The following is a 27,776-nucleotide window of genomic DNA, read 5'->3' on the forward strand; positions in this document are numbered from 1 at the left end:
GTCAACATCTGAAGTCCCACAGCTATCAGGGAGGGATGGATCTCTGAATTCTCATGGGGACTGGGCATCAAATCACTTCCCAGTCAGACTGAGATTCACAGGCATTTATACAGTCACTGTGCACTGTGTTTCCAACTCTGAATTTCAACTTCATCATGCATACATTACCCACTGTGTATGCTTGCTGTCAACTATATAGTTAACTCTAAATTATACTGTCGATGACAGTTTTGACCAAATTAATAGGATAAACATAAATTTTTCTGTAACACCTCCCAGGACATATAAAAAAGGTATAAGGGAGTTTAAAGCCATCGGGAATCCTGCACCCAAATCCCGGGGCAGAAAATGCTGAACACCCAGGAATGCAGATAATCCTGAGACCACAGGAAAGAAAGCCACTTCTGACCAGCTCTGCCCACATCTCTGGCCCAATATTAATCTGCATGATGCCTCTGGAAAGAGGAATAGAGGAGCAGTCAGTGGCAGGAACCTGCTTGGTTCAGCCTGGACCTAGAACCTACCTGGGCCCTGAGCATATTTGAAGAAAACCATAGGCGTACATTTCTCTGTTTCCTGACTGTGGCTTTTTTTGATTCGAAGCTCAATATACCATTTTGTTGTTGTTGATTTTTAGTTGGATATTTTTCATTTCGAATTCAAATGTTATTCCTTCCTTGTTTTCCAGAAATAAGTCTGAATACCATCGCCCTCCACCTCTGCTATAAAAGTACTCCCTTCACCAGCCATCCACTTTCCCAGCCTAGGCAGGACCAAGGGCTGTTCATTCCATTTGTGCCCAAGAAGACCATCCTCTGATACACATGCAGATGAGGCCATGGCACAGTCCCTGTATAGTGATTGGTACTGGTTTAGTCTCTGGGAACTCTGCTTGGCAGCCATGGTTGTTCTTATGGTGTTGCAAGTCCCTTCAGCTCTTTCAATCTTTCTGTAATTCCTCCAACTGAGGTCCGGTTCTCAGTTCAATGGTTTGCTGCTAGCATTTGCCACTGTATTTGACATGATCTGGCTGTGCCTCTCAGGAGACATCTATATCCAGTTCCTGTCAGCCTGCACTTCTTAGCTTCATCCACCTTATCTAGTTTGAAGGCTATATATGTATAGGCCACATGTGGGGTAGACTCTGAATGGCCATTACTCTAGGCTCTGTTGTAAACTTTGCATCCCTATCCCTTCAATAGGGATTCTTCTTCTCCTTTAAAGGAAGGAGTGAAGAATCAGCATTTTGGTCATCCTTCCTGACTTTCATTTGGTCTGTGAATCTTGGAGAATTTGAGCATTTGGGCTAATATCCACTTATCAATGAGTGCATACCATGTGTGTATTTCTGTCATTGGGTTAACTCACTCAGGAGGATATGTTTTAGTTCGTTCTCTTTGTCTATGAATTTCATGAAGTCATTGTTTTTGATATCTCTGTAGTACCCAATTGTGTAGATGTACCACACTTTCTGTTTCCATTCCTCTGTTGAAGGGCATCTGGGATCTTTTCATTTTCTGACTATTATAAATAAGGCTGCTATGAACATGGTGGAGCATGTGCCCTGTTGTATGTTGGAGCATCTTTTGGGTATATGTGCAAGAGAAGTATAGCTGGGTCCTCAACTAGTGCAATGTCTAATTTTCTAAGGAACCTCCAGACTGATATCCAGAATGGTTGTACCAGTCTGCAATCTCACCAACAATGGAGGAGTGTTCCTCTTTTTCACATCCGCAAAAGTATCTTCTGTCACCTGAGTGTTTTATCTTAGCCATTCAGACTGCTGTGAGGTGGAATCTCAGGGTTGTTTTGATTTGCATTTCCCACATAACTAAAGATGTTGAACATTTCTTTTGGTGCTTCTCAGCCACTCCATATTCCTCAGCTATGAATTCTTTGTTTAGCTCTGAACTGCAATTTTTAATAGGGTTACTAGTTCCCTGCAGTCCAACTTCATGAGTTCTTTGTATATTTTGGATATTAGCCCTCTATCAGTTGTAGGATTAGTAAAGGTCTTTTCCCAGTCTTTTGGTTGCTGTTTTGTCCTAACCGCAGTGTCCTTTGTCTTACAGAAGCTTTGTAGCTTTATGAGGTCCCATTTGTCTATTCTTGATCTTAGAGCATAAGCCATTTGTGTTTTGTTCAGGAAATTTTTTCCAGTGTCCATGTGTTCAAGATTCTTCCCCGCTTTTGCTTCTATTAGTTTGAGTGATCTGGTTTGATGTAGAGGTCCTTGATCCACCTGGACTTAAGCTTTACACAGGGCAATAAGAAGGGGATGATTTGTACTCCTCCATATGCTGACCTCCATTTGAACCAGCACCCTTTGCTAAAAATGCTATCCTTTTTCCACTGGATGCTTTTGTCTCCTTTGTCAAAAATCAAAGGACCATAGGTGTGCTGGTTCATTTCTCGGTCTGCAGTTCTATTCCACTGGTCTATCTTCCTGTCTCTGTACCAATACCATACAGTTTTATCACTAATGATCTGTAAACTGCTTGAGTTCAGGGATGGTGATTCCCAGGGAAGTCCTTTTATTGTTGAGGATAGTTTTAGCTATCCTGCGTTACTTGTTATTCCAAATGAATTTGCAAATTGTTCTGTCTAACCCTATGAAGAATTGGAATCGAATTTTGATGGAGATTGCATTGCAACTGTAGGTCACTTTGGGAAAATGGCCATTTTTACTATCTTCCAACTGCCAAGCCATGAACATGGGAGATCTTTCCATTTTCTGAGATCTTCTTCAATTTCTTTCTTCAGATCATGAAATTCTTGTCACATAGATCTTTCACTGGTTTGATAAAAGTGACACTGAGGTATTTTTATTTGATTTGGGACTGGTATGAAAGGTGTCATTTCCCTAATTTCTTTCTCAGCTTGTTTATCTTTTGTGTAGAGGAAGGCTACTGATTTGTTTGAGTTAATTTTATACCCACCCACTTTGCTGAAGTTGTTTATCAGGCTTAGGAGTTCTCTGTTGTAACTTTTGGGGTGTCCCATGTATACTACCCTATCCTCTGCAACAGTGATATTTTGACTTCTTCCTTTCCAATCTGTATCCTTTTGACCTCCCTTTGTTGTCTGAGTTTTGGCTAATGCTGGGGACAACATACAATGGAGACATCGCAGTAGCCCGCAGTAGCTTTTTGTAAAAACTGGTTGTTTCCATTTCTCCAAACCTTAGCCCTGGACAACGGCTGTATAGATTTCATTTGTGTGTGACTGCCTATCAGTTGGCCTTGGTGTGCACAATTATTGTATTATATCTGACTTTCCTACTTCTTTCTCCTTCTGCTCTGGTAAATTCTGTGAAACTAGATGTTCCTTGATGTTATGATTCTTAGACAATTGGAAATTGATGCATAGGGGCACAGCACAGCACAGCCCTAGTGGCCCAGGTGGATACTGTGTATTCTCATCTTGAAAAAAATGTAATAACTGCAGAATTGTAGTTCTAGATTAGGGTTTGACTTGCAAAGACACCTTGAAGAAAATAAGAGAAAATGAATTAGAGCCAACATTGGGACCCTAAGAAAGGAAAAAGTTATTGAAGTTAGGAAGTAAGTTTTACATAATATTATAGACTGGTTAAGGAAGTATAGAATATATAAAATAATATACTAGTAAACTAAGTCTAACTACTGGAACCCTTATGAGAGTCATTGTGTGCAAGGAACAGAACGCTAGTGGAATTAGTGTGCTAAGGGTTACCTTGATTCTTTCTGGCCACTGCCTGGCAGTTTTGCCTATGTCATTTATCATTAGAGTGTCACAGGAAAATGCAATTAGCTGATCTCGGAGCTTTGGACTCTGAAGTATAAAAGTAAAGAGTTAAAGTTTAAATAATGATAAGTTTACAATTATTATTATTATATTGGCCACAGGCCTGGGTACAGGGCAAGCCTGAAACTTTGGAGAACATTTGTAATTTTTAGTTCTTGGTGTGATGTAGTCATTCTTTGCATTTGATTTGGCAATGATTATAAAATCTCTTTTTTCTACCCGCTTTTGGATTATTAATAAAGGACTGGGGCAAGAGAAAGGCTGTAGTTCTGTAGAACATGTGAAGAGTAAATGAGAGGGAGCATGAGGGAGTGAATGAGAGAGTAAATCAAGAGTTAATGTAAGAACAAATGTGAGAGCCAGGGAGAGAGCATGAGAGGAGAATGTGAAAATGAGTGAGGAGAGAATGTGAGGTGTGTATGAAGATTGTGTGTGTGCGTGACAGGAGAGTGCATGTGGTGTGTGTGAGATATGTGTGAGGTGTGTATGAAGAGTGTGTGTGAGAATGAAAGGGTAATGAACAGATGTGTGAATGATTGTGGGAGTTTGAGAAAAGAAAACTGCAATAAAAAAGGCAGAGTGCACAAAAGAATGCAGAGTGTGTGCAGCCTCAAGCTGAAAGAGAGAGAGAAAGAGAGAGAGAGAGAGAGAGAGAGAGAGAGAGAGAGAGAGAGAGAGAATAACTTTAAGCCTTGAAGTTGCCTGTCAGTTTGTACCCAAAGAGTCGTCTGTGGATATGTATTATGTGCCTTCCAGATATTCCTGCTTCCAGGTGAGATCTCTGATCCTGTGAGAGAGCCAGGAAAGGCTGACAGAATGGCTGCAACCCTGAGGGCAGAGGATAAAATATTTGGCCTAGACCTCCTAATTTATCTTTTCACCTGAAGCCTTATTATTAAATTTTCTTACTGGAATAGGACTACGATCCTGGTGAGGGTCTTCTCTCTTGGATACTTAATCATTTCTTCGTTGTCACAGACTGTTTGAGCTTACTCCAGTCACTGGGACTTATTCACACCTTCAAATTTGCTGAACTTTTCAGATTTCTAACATTTGTGGCAAACTGAGTAAAAAAGCAATGAATGTTGAGCACTTCACTGGGGTCCAGTGCATATGGAGCTACGGGTGTATGGATATGGTAAGTCCCTAGGAGTTACTCTAAGAAAGTAGGACTGTGCTCCCCTAGGACCCCTGCGTGACCTCACTTCACTTTGCCATCTTTGTGGGCTTCTACACTGCTGGTCTGAGAAGAACTGAAAACTAATGAAATAGATGTGTAGCCTCCCATTACCTTTGTCATTGTTAGGATATTAGTAGGAGAGGTTTGATTGAAATATACTCTCAAAAATGTTAACAAAACCACTGCCTCTTGTGTACCATCTGGATGAAGTACCAAGTTCACAGACAGTTCTTCACAAACTTCTCAAAGCCAGCAAACTGGAGCATGAAGAAAGCCAAGTCCAAGGCATTCAAAACCAGCATCCTCACCAATGCCCCCAGGAAAGGCTTTGGTAAAAGACAGGAGGTACTGAGACAGTTGGCCCTCATACACTCAGAGAAGACTGTGCCAGGAGAATTGGGGAAGGATTGTGGGAGAGAGTAATTAAGTATCAGTAGTCAGTGAGCAGAACGTAAAGTGAAAAAGAAAAAATACATAAATAGAAATAAAATAAAGTTCTTTAACAAAATGGGACACAATGTATTGCTGAAATAACTCTACTGTGTTTACACTTGCACATGCTTTAACATCTAGAGAGACTAGATGTGATAAAGTAGGATGCCCTTGTCGTTTACATATACTATGTACACAGCAAAGATAAATGAAGTGGATAACATGCAGATCACAGATCCATTGTTCCCTCCCATCTATGTGACTCTGCTTCCCTTTATCAGGACTGTGGAGGCCTCCTCTCATCCAGGTCTCAGGGCTCAAGCAAAATGCAGTCCCCTATGATCTCTGGCCAAGTGCTCTTGTGTTCCCAAAATTACTCTGCCTCAGGCTGCAGAGGCACTGAAGAGCCAGCCTTCACCTTCAAGGTGCAACCACTCTTTCAGTCTTTACAGGCTCTCTGTTACTCAACTGAAGGTTTCAGCAGAGGCCTTTCATCTCAATAACAGAAGCTTACCTAATCCAAAACATTGGGAAGCCATCCAACACTCCTGATTGCCTGCTTACCTGAGACCAAACTACATAGCTCTCTTCTTTATGCCTGTTTTCCTGATTTGAAAGTAAATATTGTGTTCATCTGTGGCATTGGTGGTAAGAATAAAATCCTTAACATGAATAAGAGGACCATGCAGAGCATGGCTTTACATTCTACTTGCAAATTGAATAGCTAGAGGGAATTACCAAAGAAAACAATAAGAATCCTAACAACAATTACAGAAATAATGAAATGAAATAAAACAAAAACAAAAGCAAAAACAAAAATACCTTGTGGGTGCTGGTATTAAAGCCATGTATTAATTCTGACCAGCTTTGTAGTAATTTCCAATAAAAAACAAACAAACAAACAAACAAACAAACAGCCTTATTACACTTGCAGCAAGTGCAGGAGAGAAAGCTGGGAGACATCCTGTGCTGCTGCCCCCATGCTGTGATTCTGCAGCAACAACTTCCTTGGGAATAGGAACTTGTATGCAGTGGGATCCCTTGCTGGGCCTGTCATCTCAAAAATAGGGGCTTCCCTAATCCAAAACCTTGGAATCCAGTTTACTTCAGGCCAGGAATGAAGTCAACCATCATTAGTGAAAGAGCAAGGGAAAAATTATACAGGAAAAAATGTGTGCCTTAATCAGAAAAGATCCTCAACTTCTAAGGCCTCCACAATCTCCACCCCTCTCTTCTGAGCTTTGCATAGTGATGTTGTATAACTCCAGATGGTCGGAAAAGGCAGAGTTCTTCCCAGAAAAGTCATACATGATTTTCACCCTGACATATGTGAGTTGAGGTGGCATCGTATCACAGAGTCAGCTCACCCGGGATAAGGACATAGAAGCCACAGATGACAATGCCAATGGACTCCCTCCTGAACTTATGGACACATTAAAATTGAGGTTTAGCCTAACCTTAGGCCATTCCACTCCCTGCCCATCCACCTGATTTTTATGTTTGCTATGAGCAAAAGATCAGAGTGGAGCCCCAAATATCCTCATGATAGGACTTGGAAATTCAGGAAGAATGATAATGGAGAAGGGATGGCTATGTGGTTACAATGTGGTAACTGGATTCTGACCAGGAACCTCGTCCTTAGCCAATGGAGACTTTAAGGCCGGGCCTCTTGCTTGTTCCAGTGCAGGCTAAGACTTCAGGGTCAGGCCAGCTCCTGAGCCCCACACAGGGCTGCCTGCATACCCTTGTGACTGCATTAGATCCAGAGTGCTCTCCGCCCCATCCTCTTCTCTCCTCTTTGTCACAGCCATGGTCCCCAAGAGCACTTGTCAAACACCTTTATACATCTATGTCAATCTCAAGGTCAGGTTCCCAGAGAATCAATCCCCATAGCTGACCATAAATGAGTATTCTTTGTGTGTGTGTATATATAATGTTGTAGAACACAGAATAGGGATTCTTGGTGAAAGCTTCGTGGACATGTGTCTTTGCACTGGGATCTTTCCACATGACTTAGATATCCTTGCCATGAGGTCATTACCAGTCACCTTGCCATTTCAGTTTCGTTTTTCTTTTGGATGCTATTGCTGTTTGATGTAAGATCCAAGGCTGAACTTCCATACTGGGCTATGGTTTCAGACTTGCTTTACAGCCATATGGCCCTCGGGTTGTTTCCTCTTGATCCTAGAGGTTGATTAATCTTTGCAGCAAGGCTTCCAGTACTTGATAGGTACATGCTGTCAGAGCAGAGTTATACAGAATTCATATGCTGGTCTTCCTCTGATGGTGCTTACCTTTGCCAAGTCCTCAAACAGGGCAGCGCTTGGAAAAAAAAAACCCTGCAGGCAAAGAAATCATGTATGTGGGTCTACCCCTGGCTCCTTGAGAAATGAAAGAGGAATATGTCTTGGCTTACTGGTAGGCTTATCCCAAGTCTAGGGAAGGGGACTCCCAGAGAGCACTAAGCCTTCTCCTCATCCATCATAGTCTGTATAGCCTGTGGCTTTCATTTGGTTGGTATGGTGACCTTAAAATGTTCTAGGCATTTCTGCCATGTTCTGTCTCTATACCTAGACATGACCTCAGGTGTACAGTCACATTGGAAACATAAAAAGCCTTGCATCTGAATTGTGAAATTCAATCTGTGTTATATTTAAAATACCACAATAATTGAGTGGCCATTGCTACAGTAAATATTATTAGGGGGTTACTCCCCCACCGTAGATCATTTAGTTCCCAAATAAAAGACACAAAACTTTTAGATTTAGAATAAGCCTTAAAGTACTAGAGCTGGGCAGACACAACCCTCTGTGCTATTTTTTCTGCTTCCCTGTCCATAACCCCGAGGTATTGCTTGCCATGCTCTGCCTGGGCCACTCCTGTTCTGACAGGCTGCCCCTCATGGTAATATACTCACGATCCACCTACCCTATGGGGTGCTGTCTCCTTCCTTCTCCTCCATGTCCTTTCCCTCTCCTTGTGGACCCTGCCTGAGCCCCCAGGCCCAGGGAAACTTTGCTCTGTCCCCTCTCTTCTGCCCAGCCCATGTTGTAGGGATTTTATTAACCAATCAGGGATAACTTAGGAGGCAAAAAAAAAAGAAAGAAAAAAAGAAAGAAAGAAAGAAAGAAAGAAAGAAAGAAAGAAAGAAAGAAAGAAAGAAAGAAAGAAAATCTGGTATACATGAGTATCTCCTTGTCTTGGAGCAACCAGACCTTAGGGTACAGAATTTACCATTTGAATATACAGCAGCAGCAGACACATTATAGGCCGATCTACTTTGTAGTTGGACTCAAAGCTTGGCTCTCACACCCGTTAGATGTTCAACCTGGAGAAGTTATTTTACCTTTGTGTGACTCAATTCCCTTATCTGCACAGTGAGGATGATAACGAGTGTTAATTCACAGAGTTGTCTTGGGGACTGACGAGTTAATATATCTAGTATTTAAACATTAAACACCATCTACTTTGCATAATTAATAAAAGTCTGTGGAAAGGGCAAAGTCATAAAGCCAGAAGAACATTTGATTTGGAAATGGGCCCATACAACTACCTCTAATAACAAATTGAGAATCAGGGAATGGTGGAAGACTAAGGCCAGAGAATTGGGAAATCAAGGCCAGCCTGGGCTGCATAATAAGATCGTATCTCAAAATATCAAGAAAAGTCAGGTTCATAGTAATAATAAATCAAGAAATAGCCATTGTAAAGAATGTACAAAAAGCAAAGAAGTGGAGCAGAATGGATGCTGTGTGTCAAGTCCCTCTGCTGTCCATCTCTGGGACCAAGTATGCATCAGATCAGTGACAGGAATGGGGTGCTGAGAGCCTGGAGCAAAGGGATGCTGGCTGCATGGCCACATTTGAACAGTGCTAAAGCAGGACTAAATGCTAAGAAAAAAAGCCATATGCAAACCATGTAAATTTTAATGTCCTCCAGAAAGGCAAAACCACAATAATTTTACTGTTTGTCCAGCTGCTTGTGTCACCAAACTTCTAATATTGGTAAGGATGTGAAAAACTCTTGTGATGCAAACCAGTTGCCAATAAGAAGAGCAACCAGTGTCCTGACCAAGGTGACCTGGATGCTGTCAAATAGGCCGAGGCAGCCTGGACAGCCATCAGAGTATGTTTAACACACAGATACCTGTCATTTCAAAAGGGGGAAAATTAAGCCACACTTTTCCCCCCACTTTTTGCAAAACCAAGAATACTCCAGCATTGAGGCTTACAAATAAAAATATGCCAAGAAACTTCATAGAATATGCATTTCTCTTGTGTGTGCTCCTGAGTGTGTGTGTTTTGTTTGTGTTTTGTGTGTGTTTTGTGTGTGTGTATGTGTGAGTGTGTGTATCTGTGAGTGTGTGTGTGAGTGTGTGTTTTGTGTGCATGTGTGTATGACTGTGTGTATGTGTGTGAATGTGTGTGTGTGTTTTGTGTGCATGTGTGTGTGTCTGTGTGTATGTGTGTGAGTGTGTGTGTGAGTGTGTGTGTTTTGTGTGCATGTGTGTGTGTGTGTGTGTGTGTGTGTGTGTGTGTGTGTGTGTGTGCACAAATGCTTCAATTATCTGCTATGGTGAATACTATCCCCAACTCAATTATGAAGGTTAGTATTAAGCTGTGAGTAGTATGTGGAGAGTGGTCACAAAGAATAATTAGGAGTCCTCTTCTGTTAAGTTGTCTGAGACTTCCAAATGCTGCATGCTGTGAGTGGGCCTCACATCTCAGCACACTAATTCTATTAAGTACAATTCCCGTGTGTTTTTCTTAAACAATTTTCTATGAAAACCTTTAATAATTTTTTCTCCCATTCATTTTTTGTGGAGGGGACAAGGGTCTTTGTTTTGTTTTTTTTTCCTTTTTTCTTTTTTTTTTTCTTGCTTATTTTAGGTCCACAGGATTTTCTGTAGCTTTTGAGGAAGTCCTAGACTTAGGACACTGGGTCTGTATAGTTTAGGGAATTAACCAGTTCACTGAGCACATTTTTTCTTTGTTTGGTTTCTGTTTTTCTTTTGAGATCTCACTGTGGGAGCAGAGGAAGTCCCGAGGAACTGCAGCCCTAAGAGGATGTGTGTTGTAAAAATGATATGACCATGCCATGGACCCAAAGCTATTTATCCATGGGGAAAAGGCAAAGACCCCCATACCCCTTGAGGCTCAGAGACATGACAAAGCCTTCTCAGGATGGTGTTGATAGTGTGTGCAGATAAAGTCTACTCTACCTTTCCCCCTGGTCCCATCTGGATATTTACAGCCTGAAGACTGCCAGCTGCAGAGACTGCTCCTACTGAGATTAGCTAAATCTGCCCCTTGTCAGTTACATATGCATAGTCCTCCCCTCCTTGTTTATCTGCATGTAATGCCCACCTCCTTGCTGCCTGGAGCAACAGCCCTGCTTCCTGGCCAGCTCTATATAATAAACATGCTGAGCTTCTGGGATGCTGCATTTTCTCCAGCTCATGGACCCAGCCTTCCCCATGTAAGTGTGTCCAATGTCATTCTTCATTTCCTCCTCACCCCTGGTCAGGCCCAAGTCCCTGGAGCCAGGCAAAGGACTTGGCAATCTCAGTCTGCTCCACTTTGAAGGAAGTGCTTTCTAAACTGAAATCTAAAGCACACAGTGGGTTCAACCCCCTCTCAAGTGTCTTTGGTGAGGGTTGGGGTGGGTGTGAGACCAGTTGCATTATGACTATTTCAGAAGAGCAAGGATTCACAGTTTGTTTTTGGTGAAGGTGAGCTCCCCAAGAGGCTATCAATGCCAACGTTTTCCCAAGTCACCTTCTAGGAGGTCAACTGACTCCTAGGTGAGTCTTTGGTTACACTGCTTCAGTTTTCTGTGGCTACACTGTCCAAATGGCACCCACTGGTCACACATGGCTATTTGAGATGAACTAAACTTAGAACTAAAATCTGCCTCTTTAGTCACAGCAGGCAAACCAGGAGGCAAACAGCCAGCCAGAATCCATAGCCAGAAACACAGCAGATATAGAATATTTCTATCATCTAGAAATTTCTCCTGGATAGAAGTGGTCTAGGTTCTTGGTGTCTGGTTTTTCCTTCAGGGAGAATTACTTGCCATACTAATATCCAACGGTTTATTTTTAAAGCAACTTTAACAAAATACGACTTACTCATCCCCAAATTAATCCAGTTTAAGTCTACAGTGCAATGGTTCCCCATAAATCTACCTGAGTTCCCCATAAATCTACCGGAGTTCGTTGCTAGACCACGGAACAAAAGAACGAGAGTGTATGCAGTTATGTAAAATGGTATGCAACAGTATTGTCCACTGCATAATTATACTGCACTACTTTTGAATTCTTCAAAATTCAGGCCTTTTATTGATAGTTGTACAAAAATACATTATCCTAGAGTTGAGAAAATATACAGTATTTCATCTGGGCTTTTTTTTTTCATTGAGACTTTAATATTTTTGCATCTTTTGCTAGTATCGTTAGATTCTTTATAAGAGTTTTATTTTTTGGAGTTTTTTTTTTTTTTGTTTTTTGTTTTTTTTGTTTTTTGCCAATCTGGTCAGTATTTGATGCCATTTAAATGTTCTGAGGATTTTGATGAAAATAATACTACAATGATAAAGTGATACTCATTTTCTTGAGCCATTTACATATGTATATACACACATATGGGAAGTTATATATACATATTTCTATTCTATACTGTGTAGAATACAATTCTATTATACGTCAACATATACAGTTTGCTCAATATGATTTCTGTGAATGTTATCAGTCATGGGGAAATATTAAGAGCCTGAATAAACATGGACAATATTTGCAGAATGCACATAAAATTGAAGATGGTATATAAGCAAAAATGTGAAGTATATCACTTACACTTTCATATCGAATGCACTTTAAAATTTTTAATAGATTAAAAAATTTAAATCATCTTTACCCAGTTTCTTGTTTTTTTTCGAAATGTGTCTCCTGGATGATTTGAATTATATATGCTGCTTAAGATCCTTTTAACAACAGTGACCTAATGCCTTAAATGTGTTTCTGATATTTCCATTCACTTGATCACTGTTCAATAATTTTACCATGTTGATAACTGTACTTTCTTTTTTATCACTTTAAGAATGTAACTTTCATGTGTGAATATACACTTTTGATCCTAACACTTTGAAGGCATAAGCAGGTGGATCTGTTTTTTGAGGTCGACCTGGTCTATATAGGAAAACCCTATCTTAAAAAAAAATCAATCAATAAATAAGCAAATAAAAAAAAGAATTTAAAACATTTCTAATTAATATGAACACAACCACATCTTTAATAACAATTGATTTTTATTGCTGATAATTCATATAATCAATTTACAAAATGTTACATAGTGTCATATGGGAACTCAATTTCATCGTAAAATAAACCTGCTTTTCTCTTTTCATTGATTGCTCTTAGTTTCCATATTCATACACATATATAATTTATTCTGATTATTCTCTCCCCCACATCGTCCCATTCCCTCCAGGTGACTTAAACATATACAGTCTTCTAAATTTAGGTTTCCGATGTCTGATTTCTCTTTTATTTATTATACATTCCTTTACTTTTCATCTATAGTTTATGATATCTTAATAAGAAACCCATTCTGTCATTAGCACTCTCTGTGCTTGATAGGAGACATTCACATTCTTCAGTAGCTTGTCATCAGTGCAGGAAATGACATCAAGCTCTCTCTCTCTCTCTCTCTCTCTCTCTCTCTCTCTCTGTCTCTGTCTCTGTCTCCCTCTCTGTCTCTCTGTCTCTCTGTCTCTTCTGTCTCTCTGTCTCTCTGTCTCTCTCTCCATCCCCTCCCCAATTGTTCTGTTTTCTAGTACAAGGACTCACACTTTAGTCTAGCCTTGAACTCAAGGCAATCCACCTACCTCAGCCTTGTGAGTGTTGGGATTGCAGGTATACACCATCTTGCCCAGTGAATTTTGTGACTCTCATACATCCCTTTACTATTTCTGAGTTATTTTTAATATTGCTGTGACCCTTTTCTAGCTTCTAGATGTAGATACATTAACTGATTAGAAGGTTTTATTTTTAAAGATTTATTTATTTATGTACATGAGCACTCTGTTTGCCAGTGTGCCTGAATGTCAGAAGAGAGCTTCAGACAGAAGAGGGCATTGGATCCCACTACAGATAGTTGTGGGTCACCATGTGGTTGCTGGGAATTGAACTTGGGAGCACTGGAGAAGCAGCGTTCTTAACCACCAAGCCATCTCTCCAACCTGATAAAAAAGATTTTAAATTTCATTCTTTTCGTGATTGTTTGCAATCTTTCTTCTTGAGAACACTGTGATGGAATGTCCAAATGGTAATTAGTGGCGGTTGGTAGAAGGAGCCATATGTGTGATGCTGCCATATGTGTGAGGGGCTGGCAACAAGGTGCAGAGCCAAGACCATGGCCCTGAGCACTGAGGCTCGCCTGCTGGATGTGGGCTCTCAGGATGCCTTCAGGTGAGGACAGCAGGTGGTGGCTTGTGCCCTGCTGAACCAGCCTAGGAGAGTGGCAACCACAATTGCCATGCCCAAGCCTCCAGCCTGGGGCACCAGGAAGCTCCGGCTGTGATGGCCTCAGGTTGGTCACGGTGGGCCTGGAGGCCCGAAGAAGCCGCCCCGGCCTCAGCGGGCCCTGAGAGGGGACTGACGGGCCTGAGCGGAGCCCGGAGCTCCACACCACGCGCCTCCCCTTGTCCTGCCTCCGGGTGTTGTCTGCCCCACGGAGTGGGCACACGTGTCCTTCCCACCCCGCCGCTCGACCGCGCCCGAGCCGGGCCTCAGGGCACGCGGAGCTCGTGGGTGAGCGCGGGGCCTGAGGGGGCGGGGCGCTCGCGTTATATTTGGCGCCGGCAGCAGCGCGTGTGCCTGGGTGAGTTTTCCTTCCGCGGGTGCTGGCAGCCGGGGCGCCGAAGCCCAAGCTGACTCCTCTCTCTCCCTCTCCGACCCCGGCAGGGCCCAGACGTGATTCTGCCTGCACGATGTCCTCCTTCCTGGAGGCGAGCTCTTCTCAGGCGCCACGTCGCGAACAAAAAGAGAAAAGAAAAAAATGAAAAGAAAAATCAGAAGAAGCTGACAGAGAAGGGGGCGGTAACGGCGTTGGGGGTCACCTCGGCCACGGGAGGGCGCGCTAAGACAGCGGCGGGGTTTCCAACGGCGACTCCACCCTTGCAGTGTCCAGGGAAGAAGCCAAGGCTAGTCCTGCCAGGGGACCTGGAGGCCTGGCGCCTGGGCGGACCCCTAGCCCGACCTCCGGTCTGCTCCCCAGGGACAGCAAGCCTTAAGCAGGGAGGTCTGCAACTTAAGAGCAGCATCATCAAGGTACATAGGAGACCCGCGTCCCTCCTAAGGCTCCTTCTGGGCCGCCCCCACCCCAGCCCTGGGAAAGCAGTGGCAGAAGGAGGCAATGCAAAGGGAGCCCATTGGGTAGGGGAAGGGAGGGTTCAGGGATGTATGGAGAGCTGAAGCAGGGATTGGAAAGCCTATGGCATTGGGAAAGAATGGAGAGGTGATCGGAGTGTGCATGAGAGCTGTGCTCTGACATCCCCAGAGCAACTTGGGGCTGTCACCTCTCTCTAGATTGACTTAGAATTAAATGACCTGTACCTGCCAGGGCAGGACAGGCTTTTCAGAGGCAGCTTAGCCTGGTGGCACATTCCCTGTAATGTTTTCATTGTATGTTAAAGGATGGGGATCATGGGAATATATTTTCTTAAAACCTCAGGCAATTTATGCAGATTACAGTTCTGCATAATTTAATTCTTTCCTGCCTGCTATGAGCAGGCCTCCAGATCAGCAAGTTCCTTTGGAATGGTTTTCTTGTTTTTGTTTATTTTCCATGGTGCTGATTAGAAAGCCATGAATTGTTTTGTGAATTTTAAATTTCAAGAGGTGACACCCAGAGTTTATGGTGGTTTCCTTCAAACACTGCAGTGTAGTTGCAGCATAAAAACATACTTCTTGTGACAAGAAGTGGAAAAAGAATGTTGATGAGCTAAGAAAAGAGGAGCCTTGAGCCAGATCAACCATTTGGCTTCCTCAAATTTGGAGCAAGCATGGAATGTGGCTTTTTCAGAATCGAGGGGGTTTTTAGGATTGGGCAATGAATGCTGTCTGGTGCTAACCCGTCCCTTTTGTGGCTGACAACCCTTAGGAGAAGGTCAGAATGTGCCAACAGCACAGATTGGGCACTGGTGGTGTTTGAACTCCGAAGTGCTCAGGAACTGTGAAAGTTTCTCTGTTATCACCCTGGAGCCATCTAGTGAAATAGACCACTGTGATGCTGTGTAAGAGGCCATTGTGAGGGCTGGAGAGATGGCTCAATGGGTAAGAGCACCAAGTGTTCTTCCAGAGGTCCTGAGTTCAAATGCCCGCGACCACATGATGGCTCACAACCATCTGTAAGGAGTACTGATGCCCTCTTCTGTTGTGTCTGAAGACAGCTGCATGGTCTCACATATAAATCAATAAATCTTACAAAAGATTGTCATCTACTGTAGTTTCTGTGTGGACAGGGCACAGTTGAAGGGCTTAAAAATCAAGTACATTGCCTGTCTTTAGAGATCAAGTGTATCACCTAACTTTCAAACCAAGAAATGTAGTGTCTTTTTTGCTGCTTCTGTACTTTTTAGTGATGTAACTTTTCTCCTATTACGTCATTTGTTTCCATGATAGTTGTTTTCAAGTATATATGATTATCGCTCCTATTTGCAGAGCTATTCAATATTTTCATTGGATAAATATTTGTGGTGAATTTACATTGTGATATCAGTAAAATGCTATGTGAAAATTTTAGAGAATATACGGTTTTGGGTAATTTTAATAACCTTTCCCTTCAAGTGGTGGCCTGTTTTCACATTGAAAAGACTGGAATTCATTACCATCCATAGCAGGATTGATAGGGAAGCGAAATGGACAGTGACAGTGTTGTTCTCTTTGACAGTTGTGGGAGCCAAGAAAGAAGTGTGACTTGCTTTTTGTGACTTACAAAATCAAGACTGAGTATCATTACTGTAGAAGCCCATGGAAAAAATGATGAAGTTTTCAGAAATCACCAGTTAAAGAAATGGTGGTTTTCTTATATTGAATTCTGAGTTTCAAAGTTATGTTTCATTTTTCTTTATTACTTAATGAGGCTTTTTATTAAGCTTTTTATTCACCATTACACCCTTAGATGCACAGTGCTAGGATCGTATTAGGTGCTCAATAAATCACTGACCATTGGGGAGGAGGAATGATAAGAAAGTATGTATTTTCTGTAAGTTCTGTTAGTTTTGGGAACAGGTGGTTTTAGGTTGACCAGTTATAGCTTGGTATCTTGACCCACATAAGACAACTTGACAGAATCCCCTTTCTGGCCATTATGTTCAACATATTTTACTCTTTTTTTTTTAAAAGATTTATTTATTTATTATATATAAGTACACTGTAGCTGTTCAGACACACCAGAAGAGGGCATCAGCTCTCATTACAGATGGTTGTGAGCCACCATGTGGTTGCTGGGATTTGAACTCAGGACCTCTGGAAGAGCAGTCAGTGCTCTTAATTGCTGAGCCATCTCTCCAGCCCCATATTTTACTCTTAATCATTCTTGAAAATCATGGAATTAGTGTGGAAAATTGATTTTACCTGCAGTATAGCAAAAAAAGCCAGTCTAGATAGGTAAGCAGATATGTTTCTCCATGAGCTGATGTCTTAAAACATCTAGATTTAGGAATTTAATTTTGTGTTTTCTAAACATACATCGTACAGCATACAGATAACATCGTGATAGAATAAAGGAATCTTTTGATTTAGCACCAAATTCCCTAAAGCAATGACTACTGCACAGCTCTCTTGGACATATAAATAGCCTAAATTATATTTCACTCTTTTAAAGAAATAATGAAAGCACTTAAGGTTAAGCAAAGCCCATGGGAAAAGTTTGCTGCAGTGTTTCTCTTTGGTTTCTTGTGCTCTTTCTAGAGAATGACTTTAAGAAGTCAGGGCGGTCAGGTGGTCAGCGTAGTCACGCAGTCATGAGCAGATGGTTAAGCAATGTGCTAGGGCTCCATCGGCCAGTGAGCCCAGCTGAAGAGGAGAGTCTAGCCAGTGAGCCTGACTGAGGAGCAGAGGCTAGCCAGTGAGCCTGACTGAAGAGCAGAGGCTAGCCAGTGAGCCAGTCTGAAGAGCAGAGGCTAGCCAGTGAGCCAGGCTGAAGAGCAGAGGCTAGCCAGTGAGCCTGACTGAAGAGCAGAGGCTAGCCAGTGAGCCTGAATGAAGAGCAGAGGCTAGCCAGTGAGCCTGACTGAAGAGCAGAGGCTAACCAGTGAGCCTGACTGAAGAGCAGAGGCTAGCCAGTGAGCCAGGCTGAAGAGCAGAGGCTAGCCAGTGAGCCTGACTGAAGAGCAGAGGCTAGCCAGTGAGCCTGAATGAAGAGCGGAGGCTAGCCAGTGAGTCTGACTGAAGAGCACAGGCTAGCCAGTGAGCCTGACTGAAGAGCAGAGGCTAGCCAGTGAACCTGACTGAAGAGCACAGGCTAGCCAGTGAGCCTGACTGAAGGCTGAAGAGCAGTGATTTTAACCTTTATTTCTAAGTTCTTCAGTTTTCCTAAAAGACAAAAGTTTCCCTCCATAAAGTTTGACTAAAGAGGTTCTCCTTGCTCTCTTCTTCTTATCTCCTTTCCTCTTGCTCTTATGACACAATAATTTCCTTACTCTCAAGGCCTTCCTCTCAACGCTGTGCCTTTACTTCTAAGTTCTTCTTGAGTTCTGTTCTCTTCAGTTCAGTTCTGTCTAAAAAGCTTCTCTCTCTTTGTACTCAGTATTTGTATATCTTTCTGAACACAGCATCACATGGTGAAATGTTCACCACAAGTTTGCACAGGAATTCAAATCATAAGTTGGATAATCAGTTTACGACAGAGAATGTTTACATGCATATCCATGAAGAGTAATCCTCAGGATAAACAGTCACCATCTGTCACCAGCTCTGCACATTCATGGAGAGTTAAAAGCTGTAATTTTTATGAGAAAAAAATAAGTGAAATTACCTATAGGCAAATCCAGTCAGTTATTTATGTTCAGTCCATGCACCTATAGTAAATGATTTGTTCTCCTTTTATGAACTTTGGTTAATTGGTTTATACCCTCTTAGGATGGGCTCTAATTTGTAGATGCCTCCTTGGTATTGGAGAAGCAATTCACTCATGACACTTTAAGAATAGAAGAGATCTCAATGCAATTTTGATCACCAGAGAAAACATAATAGCAGTCCTATTATAAAAGCTTAAAATTACTAATCTAATTTGGGAATTCTTATAGAACCATCATTAGGAATTAAGAAATCAACTATTTGTCTATACATCATCACGCCAAGACAATACATCTTTGTTGCTCTGTGGTGATCTGCTCAAAAGAGTGGGGTAAAGAGCATGACAAATACAGAGGCAGATGCTTGCAGTCAACCATTTAGCTGAAAACAGGGTCCCAAATGGAGAGTTAAGAGAAAGGATTGAGGGAGCTGAAGGGGTTTACAGCCACATAAGAACAACAGTAAGAAACACCCAGAGCTCCCAGGGCCTAAACCACCATCCAAAGAGTACACATGGACAGACCCATGGCTACAGCTGCATATGTAGAAGAGAATGGCCTTCTTGGGCACAAATGGGAGGAGAAGCCCTTGGTCTTGTCAAGGCTTGATGCCCCAGTATAGAGGAAACCAGAACAGGGAGGCAGGTCGGCCTGGGAGTTTGGGTGGGTGGTAACACCCTCACCCTAGAAGGGGGAGGCGTGTTATAAGGGGTTTAGTGGATGGGAAACCAGGAAAAGGGATAACATTTGAAATGTAACAAAAGCCCTCTCTGGGGATGGACAGTGGCTAAGGATGCTCTGAGCACCTCCTTCCCTGCTGCCTCCCTTTGATCATGACTGTGGTGTATGGTGTCAGCCTGGGACTCCCCATGGGATGCTGCTGGCACTGGTCCTGGTGTTCAGGGCCAAGAGCATGATGAGCAAGGAGCACATGGTTTGTCCTGATTCAGAGCTGGGTGAGTGGCCACCAGAGGACTAGGACAGCTTCCTGTACAATCATGAGGACTTCCTGGGCAAGGAGGACTCCAAGACCTTTGATAGTAAGCCTGGACGAGAGCAGGAGAGGCTGGGGAAAATTGTTGATCCAATTGACAGTGATGGAGGTGGCCTTGTTACTACTGAAGACCTGAAAGTTTGGATCAAACAGGTACAGAAATGATACATCAACCATAATGTGGCTAAACTCTGGAAGGATTGGGATACATATACGAAAAGATCTCCTGGGAAGAATACAATCAGGCCAACTATGGCTACTACCTGGTTAACCTTGCTGAATTCCAAGATAGCTCTGATCATCACAACTTTAAAAAGTTGCCTCCATGAGATGAGAGGAGGTTTAAGGCCTTGACGGTGACCTGACAGCTACTCAGGACGGGTTCATTGCTTTTCTACACTAAGAGGATTTAGAACATATGAAGGAGATTGTAGTTCTGGAAACCCTGGAGGATATCGACAAGAACGGGGATGGTTTTGTGGACCAGGATGAGTACATTGTGAACATCTTTTTCTCACGAGGACAATTGCCCTGAGACAGACTTGGTTTTGTCTGGGGAGCAGTCCAATGATTTCCTAGATCTGAACAAGGATGGGAAGCTGGACTAGGATGAGATTCGCCACTGGATCCTCCCTCAGGACTATGACCATGCACAGGGTGAGTTCTGGCATCTGGTGTATGAGTCAGATAAAAAAAGATTCTTACCAAGGAGTAGATTTTAGACAACTGGACCATGTTTGTGGGAAGCCATGCCACCAATTACAGGGAAGATCTTACCAAAAATCATGATGATATTTGAAAGACACTCATCCTCATATGGCCAACGGTCACAGGCTTTCTACAGATGTTCTGCGTGATTGCTATATTTGTCAAGTATATAGCAGTTGTGTCCCTAAACAATGAGAAACCTTTCTAAAGCTCAAAAAAATCATACTTTGCACCACAAACAATAATAGTAGGAGATTTAAACACCCTACTTTCATCAATGGACAGATCAGGGAAACAGAAATTAAACAGAGACATAGAAAGACTAACAGAAGTTATGAACCAAATGTATTTAACATATATTTATAGAACACTCCACCCTAAAACCAAAGGATATACCTTCTTCTCAGCATCCCACAGTACCTTTTCCAAAATTGACCATATAATCGGTCACAAAACAGGCCTCAACAGATACAGGAAGATAGAAATAATCCCATGTATCCTATCAAAAAACCACGGACTAAGGCTACTGATCAATAACAACAAATAGGACAGAAAGCCCACATATACATGGAAGTTGACGTCAATGACAACTTGGTTGGTCATTGGAGACATAAGAAAAAAATTAAAGATTTCTTAGAAGTAAATGAAAATGAAGATACAACATACTGAAACTTATGGGACACAATAAAAGCAGCGCTAAGAGGAAAAATCATAGCTCTGCGTGCCTGCAAAAAGAAACAAGAGAGAGTATATTTCAGCAGCTTCACAGCACACCTAAAAGCTCTAGAAAAAAATTAAATAAACACTAGAGAAGTAGAAAGCAGGAAATAATCAAACTCAGGGCTGAAATCAAACAAGAAGAAACATAACCGAGTATCAAAAGAATCAGCAAACCCAGGAGCTGGTTCTTTGAGAAAATCAACAAGATAAATAAACGCTTAGCCATACTAACCAGAGGGCACAGAGAGTGTATCCAAATTAATAAAATCAGAAATAAAAGGGAGACATAACAGCAAAATCTGAAGAAATTAAAAAGATCATCAAATCCTACTACAAAAACGTATATTCAACAAAACTGGAAAATGTAGAGGAAATGGACAATTTTCTATACAGATACCAGGTACCACAGTTAAATCAGGAATAAATATACCTTCGAAACAAACCCGTAACTCATAAAGACATAGAAACTGCTATTAAACATCTCCCATCACACCAGTCAGGATGGCTAAGATCAAAAACTCAGGTGACAACAGATGCTGGTGAGGATGTGGAGAAAGAGGAACACTCCTCCATTGTTGCTGGGATGGCAAACTGGTACAAGCACTCTGGAAATCAGTCGGAAGGTTCCTCAGAAAATTGGACATTGCACTACCTGAGCACACAGCTATACCTGTCCTGGGCATATACCCAAAAGATACTCCAACATAAAACAAACACATATGATCCACTGAGTTTATAGCAGCCTTATTCATAATAGCCAGAACCTGAAGTGAACCCAGATGCCCTTCAACAGAGGAATGGATTCGAAAAATGTGGTACATCTACACAATGGAGTACCACTCAGCTATCAAAAACAATGACTACGTTCAATTCATAGGCAAATGGAAAAAACTAGAAAATATCATCCACAGTGAGGTAATCCAATCACAGAAAAACACACTTGGTATGCTCTTGGTAGCGATGGCCTTGAAGCCCTCCATTATTGATGTTATTATTATGGTTAGCATTAAGTATGACTGGGTTCATGGAAAATCCCCAGCCAGCTGCAGAAGACTAATACAAATGTGGTGGTCAAGATGAATAATCATATGATAACGTGTGACGTTAAGATACCCAATGTCATGACCTGTAACCTTTCTGAAAAACCAACATCCTGCTGACTAATAGATATGACAAACCTGTGAACTTTCTGACAACCTGTCAACATCAGCCGATTCCCTGACCACATGAATATTGTGTCCTTGGCGTGGGTAATTGTTTTTTACTTCTCTCCTCTCTCTGTTACCCTTTTTATGGTACAAATTCAGCCTTGGGGAAAAATAAAATTGTCGCCTTGATCAGACTCTTGTCTTGGAGTCCTTCGTCACGTCTCTTGTCCCCCATTCTCTTCCAGATTCTCAGCACCCCTCATTGACAGTATGTACTCATTGATAAGTGGATATTGAGCAAAACCTCAAATTACCCAAGATGCAATCTACAGATCTCAGGAAACTCAAGAAAAGGATGACCAAAGTGCAGATGTTCCCACACCTTCTTAAAATGGGGAACAAAAGTATCCATAGGAGGGGATATGGAGGCCAAATCTAAAGCAGAGCCTGAAGGAACAGCCATTCAGAGCCTGCCCCACATGTGGCCCATGTATATACAGCCACCAAAACTAGGTAAGATTGATGAAGCTAAAAAGTGCTTACTGAAAGGGACTGGATATACATCTCCACTGAGAGACACATGCAGAGCATTTCAAATAAAGAGGTCAGTGCTGGCAGTAAACTAGTGAACTGAGAGCAGGACGCCATTTATGGGAATTAGAGGAAGGATTCAAAGAGCTGAAGGGCTTGCAACCCCATAAGAACAGCAATGCCAACCAAATAAACCACTAGCAAAAGACTATACGTGGACTGACCCAGGGGTCCAACTGCATATGTAGGAGAGAATAGCCTTTTTGGGGCACTTGTGGAAGGGGAAGCCCTTGTTCTTAACAAGGTTGGACCCTGAGTGCAGGGAAATATCCGGGAAGGGGTTTCTAAGTGGCATGGATTGGGGGACCATATATATGGGAGAGGGCACGGCAGGGGGGTTTATGGACCAAAAGCTGGGAAAGGGAATAACGTTTGAATAAAACATATATATCTATTAAAAAAACTAAAATTTAAAAAAATGATACTAATGCCAAAAAATAATCAAAAAATGTGAATAAGAAAGAAATTTTAGGATTTGGAAAAAGATGAATGCCAGGTATTTGAAAAACTGTATGATCATGGTCAACACTTTAATATACTTGAGAAATTTTTTTACATGTTAATGAACTGCATCTTTTTAAATAGTGAATGGAAATCCAGTCCCTTCCTGGCTGTGAGGCTGGGGATCCAGATGTAGTGGAATTCATTATTTGTTGGTCCTGAATCTTTGAGTCTGCTTCTAACTCAGCTTATGCCAAGGAAACTAGGCCAAGGTGATATCTAAGCCATTGACCAAACTATCTGGACTAACAATCACAGGTGAAATTCCACCTTGTAAATGGGAGGAGAGGAATAAAAGATACCTTTAAAGATTTAAAAAAAATGAAATGTACCCCAAAAAATCCAATAAAAAGTTTAAAATAAAAATAACTTAGGAAATACAAAATACTGGGTTACCGTTCCACAATCATGATGTGTTTCTTCTGTGATAGCTTACAGGTTAATTTACTTTTCTATGACTGTTTTCTTATTTGAAAGTAAGTAATGGCATCATCTGTGGAGTGATGGTGAGAACAAAAGCTTTGCCTAACTTGAATAATCGATCCCTCCAGAGCATGTGCTTAACATTCTAAGCACAGGGAAATTTCCTGAGGGGATTAAAGAACAAAATCCAAACATAAAACAGGAACAACAATGATTTAAAAACATTCTGCATTCTGGGTATGAAGGCATGTTACAACTTTAATCAGCTTTGTAGGTATTTCTAATAAACACACAAAGAAACAAAAATCCTATCACAGTCCTAGCAGTTGCATCCAACAAAGAGAGAGCTGTGAGGTAGTGTGTGCTGCTTCTTTCCCCAGATACCCCTGGGCCTCAGGCCTGCACCCAGTGAGCTGGACCAAGAGCAGCCAGGTTGAAATTCCTGCTGCCATGGCAGGATTCTGCAGGAACATTTCCCTTTGACAACAAGGAACCTGTGTGGAGGAGACCTCTTGGTGAGTCCTCAAGGACTCTACATGTCCTATTCTGCAGGGAGAAGCCCTGCCAGGTCTTTGGCAAGGCCAGCCAGTTGTCTGGGGAAGTCTCTGGTCCTGTGGCAGAGGGCGAGGAATGGCAGAAAGAAGGGCAGCTCCACTGAGAGCAAAGGATAACCCTTCTAGGCCTATGACCTCCTAATTAATTTATCTTTTCACCTGATGCCTATTCACATTTTCTTACTATCATACAACTGTGATCTTGATGAGCAGCTGGGCTCTTGTTTTCTTAATCAGTTCTTTGTTGTCACAGACGTTTTTAACTTACTCCAGCCCCTGAGAATTATTCACACCTTCTGTATGCAGTAGGACCCTTGGTGGGCCTGTCATCTCAAAAATAGAAGGTTCAGTAATCCACAAGATTGGACTCCAGTCTACCTCAGGCCAGGAAAGAAGTCAGCCACCATTAGTAAAAGAGCAAGGGAAAAATTACATAGGAAAAACAAGTGGCTTAATCAGAAGAAAAGATCCTCAACTTCTAAGGCCCGCACATCTGCACCCCTCTCTTCTGAGCTTTGTATAGTGATGTTGTATAACTCCAGATGGTAGTAAAAGGCAGAGTTCTTCCCAGAAACGTCATACATGATTTTCACTCTTACATCTGTGAGGTTTGGTGGCATTATAGCACACATTCAGGTGGGATTATAAAACCTAGGATAAGAAGACAGAATCCACATATCACAATGCCAAATGGACACCCTCCAGAACTTATGGACCCATTAAAATTGAGCTTCAACCTGACCTCACGCCATTCCACTCCCTTCCCGTTCTCCTGATTGTTATGTTTGCTAGAAGTAAGAGATCATGGTGCAGCCCCCAATATTCTCATGCCTGGACTTGGCTATTCAGGAAGAATGATATTGTAAAAGTGATGGCTACGTAGTTACAATGTAGTAACACAAGGTCCAGGTTGACATTTGCTCACTGATGTCCAATTTAATTGTCTTGTTATATTTGAGAAAAGGAAGATATCCTACATAATATATAAAAGGGACAGAAACTTATTCTTTTATATATGCCCTGTAGTTGATCACTATGTTCCCATGGAAAAGGAGTTTTTATTGCAAAAGAAATAGGATTATAGACCATTGATTTTGTGAAATACATGGATATGTAAATGGAAACAATGTCGGCTGTCAAGGACTGCACAGTAAGCAAATATTTCCAGGTTTTATACACTCAGAGGTATAGAAGAAATATATTGGCCTCCAGAAAAAGGGAAAACCTTAGGAATGGAAATGTGTGTCACATGCATTGTCTCAAGTAGTAGATTTACTTTTAAGTAAAGTCTCCCTCCTCCTTGGTCCCTAGAGATTTGGGTGCTAAGAAAAATCTGCTCTCAAATTCAGGGTTGTAAGCAGCCCTCCCCAGCAAAAGCATTGTTGACTTTTAATGAAGCAGAGAGAAATATCTAGCTTTGAAATAGAGGTTGCCAAATGGTATTCCCAGCGACACATGAGAGACTGGAGGAAAGGGTCCCCACAGAAAATCATTAGTTTGGGGAGAGCTGGTTAGTAGGTAGGCCATAGAACTTTCCAGTGACATCACCAGTAAGCACTTCACTGGGCAATCTATTGTATCTAAGAGATCCCTAGAATCTTCTGTGATGTCACCAGTGTTGTGGTGACACCAACTGCCTTTGGGATCTTTCTTCAGTTCCCTTTGGGTTCACAAGCAGGCATGTTTCGCCAGCTGCTCAGGCTATTTCGGAAGGAAAGGGGAGATCAAGGAGAGACCATACCAGGTCAGAGGGAAGCTGACCCCCTCTCTAGTGAAACAGGAAGGAGGAAATCATTCTGGGGAAGGCCTGGTGAGTCCTGGGCAGAGTTGGGGAACATCCTCAAGGAGGTAGGTTTGAGATGTGCCTTCTAAGGCTAGGCCTTACAAGCAGGAGCCTTGGGATTTCTCAAAGGCAAACCAAGAGTCAGGAGTTCCTAACCTTAAATTTGAAAGACATAAAGTGGTAAGCCTTCAGTGTCTTTTCTTGAAGTTTTTTAACTGTGAATGTCAATGAATGGCAGGAGGAGGCACTGTGAGATTAACAATGTGACCATCCATGGTTGGGAGTTGAAGAACTTCATCCTCTAGATTACTGTAGGTTACATAAGTGTCTGATGGTGAGAACAAGGAAGGATGCACCCCTAGTCATGAATTGAGTTCTCAGACACTTTGGACTGGAACATTGATGATTAGAGCTTGATGGAGCTAAGCATTATGAACTCCAGGATTAACTGCACCACATCTGATATGAGATAACATTATCCCAGATGTTTATGTCTCAGTCAGGTTATAACTCTCAGTGCCAGGGGTCCTGTAATAGTGAGTGTAGCACTTGTATGGCATTAGAGGTTGGGAAGAGGGTCATAGCTTAAAGTCCAGCTTCAAAATAGCTTTTCTGCTCTTTTTGGGATTCACCCAGTCTACCATTTCATCTTCCTCAACTGCCTTTTGGTATTCGGAATGGTCTTTTCCTCCCATGGGCCATCAAATATGCAAATTCACTTGGGTTTATCTATCTACAGGTTTTGGTAGGAAGGCATCATCCCAAAATGTCATCAGTCAGCAAGAGGAGTGTCTAAAGGAACTGGAGGAACTCAAATTTGAAATCCAGAAGTGTCAATTCGAGAGGGATGAACTTTATCAAATCCTGGATCTTTATATCTATGATGAGTGGGACCACAGGTAGTCATTATGCCCAGTAACCTGTTCACTGTCTTGTGCTCTCTCTCTTCTAACCTGAGATTTCCTCATAGCACGAGAGAGTTTCACCTCTCATCCTGGATTTTAAGGAGACTTGGCATGCATTAGCTTGTGAGATAAGCTAGGTGCTGTGTGTTTGGGGTTAACCTGTTTTGTAGTTGAGCCTGAGGTGGTTGGAGATGCATTGGTTCTGTCAACAGCAGGAAGGACCTGGTCACACTTACTGCAAGTGTGTGTGTGAATGAAATGCCTGCAGGTCATCACTCTTTTCCTCTGAATTTGTTCATTATACACTGATTCTATGGCACCTCCATGGATGTAGTTGGCATTCTAAATGTTTTTGGATATGGGTTGGTATGTATATATGTGGATGTATTTGTTGGTGTTTTACTCAGGATCAGGACGTCTGGGACCTTTGATGGGGTCTGAGAATTTGTGTGATGGACAGTTTGCAGGTCATGATAGTGATGAGTACGTGGAGGCCCACATTGATCTACAGAGCACTTTGCTCCTTCTGTATACCTTGGTGGCACACAGGACTCTCCTGAGGGGAGGAGGTGCTATAAATCCTCTTCCCTGTCAAACATATTTATGCCCTCTGAGAATTCATGTAACAATAGAAACCAAGGATTGAGTATTCAAAACAAGAGAAATGTCATCACAGCTTTCTCTTGGGCCCAAAGCTGTGGCACAGACTGGAGGAATCTTCTTCCTGAACTAGTCAATTCCATCATGCTCACCTGGCCAGCTCTTGAAGCTCAGGTCCCTCCAATTGGTCCCTTGGCTCTGTTGTCCTGTGCCCAGGATAATAAACTTAACCAGTACAAATACTTTGAAGGAGCAAGTATGTGGTACATACTGAGTTTAAGTAATCGAGAGAACAGTCTGATTTTACCTAATTTGTTTCACCTGCTTTGATGTTTAGTTTTTTATTTTTTTAACTATCCAGGGATTGTTCATTG

The 27,776-nt window shown here is 42.1% G+C and overlaps 1 protein-coding gene across 8 annotated transcripts in view; it reads left to right on the plus strand.

The window, feature by feature from the left end:
- LOC148003533 (uncharacterized) overlaps positions 1-27,776 on the plus strand; it is a 54,607-nt gene that overhangs the window by 20,607 nt on the left and 6,224 nt on the right. The window contains exons 1-4 of one of the 8 annotated variants that reach the window (XM_087568672.1): positions 14,543-14,726; positions 22,291-22,558; positions 23,941-24,075; positions 26,637-26,796. Coding sequence is in view for 4 of the 8 variants with exons in the window: in XM_087568673.1 (XP_087424799.1) it covers positions 25,795-25,924; positions 26,637-26,796 (290 nt within the window). In the remaining 4 variants the exon portion in view is untranslated. Of the gene's footprint in view, positions 1-13,706; positions 13,866-14,138; positions 14,278-14,360; positions 14,727-22,290; positions 22,559-23,940; positions 24,076-25,711; positions 25,925-26,636; positions 26,797-27,776 lie in introns of those variants that run through there. The other 7 variants (XM_087568669.1, XM_087568666.1, XM_087568667.1 and 4 more) reach the window with 7 other exon arrangements.

This window comes from Rattus norvegicus, chromosome 9 (genome assembly GCF_021556685.1).
Source record: "Rattus norvegicus strain SHRSP/BbbUtx chromosome 9, alternate assembly SHRSP_T2T, whole genome shotgun sequence".
In the NCBI taxonomy this organism is placed as follows: Eukaryota; Metazoa; Chordata; class Mammalia; order Rodentia; family Muridae; genus Rattus; species Rattus norvegicus.